The 2,724-nt window shown below is 39.1% G+C and overlaps 1 protein-coding gene across 1 annotated transcript; it reads right to left on the reverse strand.

Moving 5' to 3' along the window:
- Positions 1 to 1,019: 1,019 nt before the first annotated feature.
- LOC144773683 (uncharacterized) lies at positions 1,020 to 2,248 on the reverse strand. The gene is made up of 2 exons (XM_078658835.1): positions 2,243 to 2,248; positions 1,020 to 2,130 (listed from the first exon to the last, which is right to left on the reverse strand). Exons 1-2 carry the CDS (start codon positions 2,246 to 2,248, stop codon positions 1,165 to 1,167), a joined length of 972 nt encoding a protein of 323 aa, XP_078514961.1. The 3' UTR covers positions 1,020 to 1,164.
- Positions 2,249 to 2,724: the final 476 nt, after the last annotated feature.

Raw genomic sequence — 2,724 nt, forward strand, 5'->3', positions numbered from 1 at the left:
TGTGGTTTATGATATGATCAGAACACCATGATGGAAATGTAGGACCATACAACATGGTTTATATATTATTATCCTACAAAAATAACAAAGGTCATACATTGAAATATACTTGGAACTTAATGTTTACATAATTCATTAACGCCTTCACCATCCCATGTACACGAATGAAATAGAAAAATGTACCCCATGGTCAACAATGTCAAAGGTTACTAATACATTGAGTAACAGGATCAAAGAGCTACCTCTCCTTACAGTGTGAAAAAGACAACTTCCACAGTGGGAGGGTAGCTTCAACATATTGAATTTTTCCAAACCTAGAAAGCGCAATATTGAACCTCACCTGACATCGGAAAGGTCTAGACACAGTTTCTTCAAAAACCTTATAACTCTGAATGCTGAAAAGTAAATGAAACCCTCCCACATTTACTGTAGCCAAAATTATTTTCTAAGATGTTTTGGTGACAGCGACTTATAATTTAATGAAAGACTGAAACACACTATATCCAATGCTTCTGTATGAGATTTCTGTGTGTAAACTTACCAATGCATATATAGATGGGAAAAACATACATGGAAGCTTTTCCCACACCCATTACAACAGGATGTTATTTACACTTTGTGTGTTCACAATTGACCACTAGGCATAATAAATCATGCAAGTTCTTCCCTCATTAACTGTATTTTTCTGAATGCCTTCATAGATAGATAGTTAGGACTTATGCTTGAGTAAAGCTCTTTCCATGTCCACTGCATGTGTGTTTTTTTCCATTTTTTGTTGGCTGCTGACTCATAAGATGTATGGATTTACTTAAGCTCTTTCAACATTCACTGCAGGTCTATGCCTTTTCTTCTCTATGCCATCGCAGATGGATGGTTAGGCCTGGGGCTTGTATCTCTTTCCACCTTCTCTACATTTGTAGGTTTATATCCCCTGCGTGTTAGATGGTGGCTCTTTTGATGCATGGATTTACAATATTCTTTCCACATTCACATTCACTGCAAGTGCATGGTTTCTCTGCTACATACCTTTGCAGATGGATGGTTAGGATTGACACTCAAGTGAAGAAATTTTCAGATTCACTCCATGTGTATGGGTTTTCTTGCGTGCAAGCGCTGATGGAAATTTTTAGTTGATTAATGAGTAAAGCTTATTCCACATTCCCTTCATGAGTATGTTTTTTTCTTTGTGTGTGTTAACTGGTGGCTCGTTAGCTGTTGGAGGGTAATAAAGCTCTTTCCACATTCACTGCAAGTGTAAGGTTTTTCTCCTGTGTGTATTCTCTTGTGGATCTTTAAAGCTGATGCGCCAGTAAAGCTCTTTCCACATTCACTGCAAGTGTAAGGTTTTTCTCCTGTGTGTATTCTCTTGTGGATCTTTAAAGCTGATGCATCAGTAAAGCTCTTTCCACATTCGCTGCATGTGTATGGTTTTTCTCCTGTATGCCGTCGCAGATGGATGTTTAGGGCGGATGCAATAATAAAGCTCTTTCCACATTCACTGCATGTGTATGGTTTTTCTCCTGTATGCCTTCGCAGATGGATGGTTAGGGCTGATGTCTGAGTGAAGCTCTTTCCACATTCACTGCATGTGAATGGTTTTTCCCCAGTGAGTGTTAGCTGGTGTCTCTTTAGATGTGCAGAGCTACTAAAGCTCTTTCCACATTCACTGCAAGTGTAAGGTTTTTCCCCTGTGTGAATTAGCTGGTGTCTCCTTACAGTTGATGCTTCAGTAAAACTCTTTCCACATGCACTGGATGTGTATGGTTTTTCCCCGGTGTGTGTTAGCTGGTGGCTCTTTAGATTTGCAGATGTACGAAAGCTCTTTCCACATTCACTGCAAGTGTATGGTTTTTCTCCGGTATGCCATCGCACATGAATTGCTAAGAGTGATGCTTCAGTAAACCTCTTTCCACATTCACTGCATGGGTATGGTTTTTCTCTTGTGTGTGTTAGGTAGTGGCACTTTAGACTTGAGGATGTACTAAAGCTCTTTCCACATTCTTGGCATGTGTCTGGCTTTTCTCCTGTGTGCCGTCGCAGATGGATGGTTAGCGCTGATGCACAAGTATACCCCTCACCACATTCACTGCATGTGTATGGTTTTTCCCTTGTGAGTGAGTGCTGATGGATCTTTAGGTTTGAGTAAAGCACATTCCATTTTCACTACGTGTGTCTGTATTTTCTGGTTTATGCATGCAATATTTGCTCCAAAGAGTCGATGCCTCATTAAAGGTCATCTTACATTCATTACACCAAAATGAATTTTCTGTCGAGTTGTTACTGGTGTCAGTGTAGTAATGATGAATGTTTAAATATTTTCTCACAAACACAGAACCTTTATGTTGTTTCTTCTCTTTATTAATGAACTCTTAGTTGTGAATTGCTGAGAACACTATTGCCACATTAACGGTGTCCTTATGGGATTCACCCTGTGCATTGTTGGTGACGTTACTTTAGCACTGAGCAGAACCTAAAGCTTGTCTTCTATTGTTTGTGTTTTACTTTGGGGTTTAGAGTCTAAGTGTTGGCTATATTTTGGCATAAATCATATTATGCCATGAGTTTGCTGACTGACCATAGTGGTTCCTGAACCACTAACTATATTTTAATATTCACTAGATATGTGTAGTATTTGAAGGGTGTGTGTTCTTAATAATAATGTTAAATAGTTACTGGAATCCTTGTACGACTGATAACATATGCATGGCCTTCCTATAAGGAGCT

This window comes from Lissotriton helveticus, chromosome 8 (genome assembly GCF_964261635.1).
Source record: "Lissotriton helveticus chromosome 8, aLisHel1.1, whole genome shotgun sequence".
NCBI lineage: Eukaryota > Metazoa > Chordata > Amphibia > Caudata > Salamandridae > Lissotriton > Lissotriton helveticus.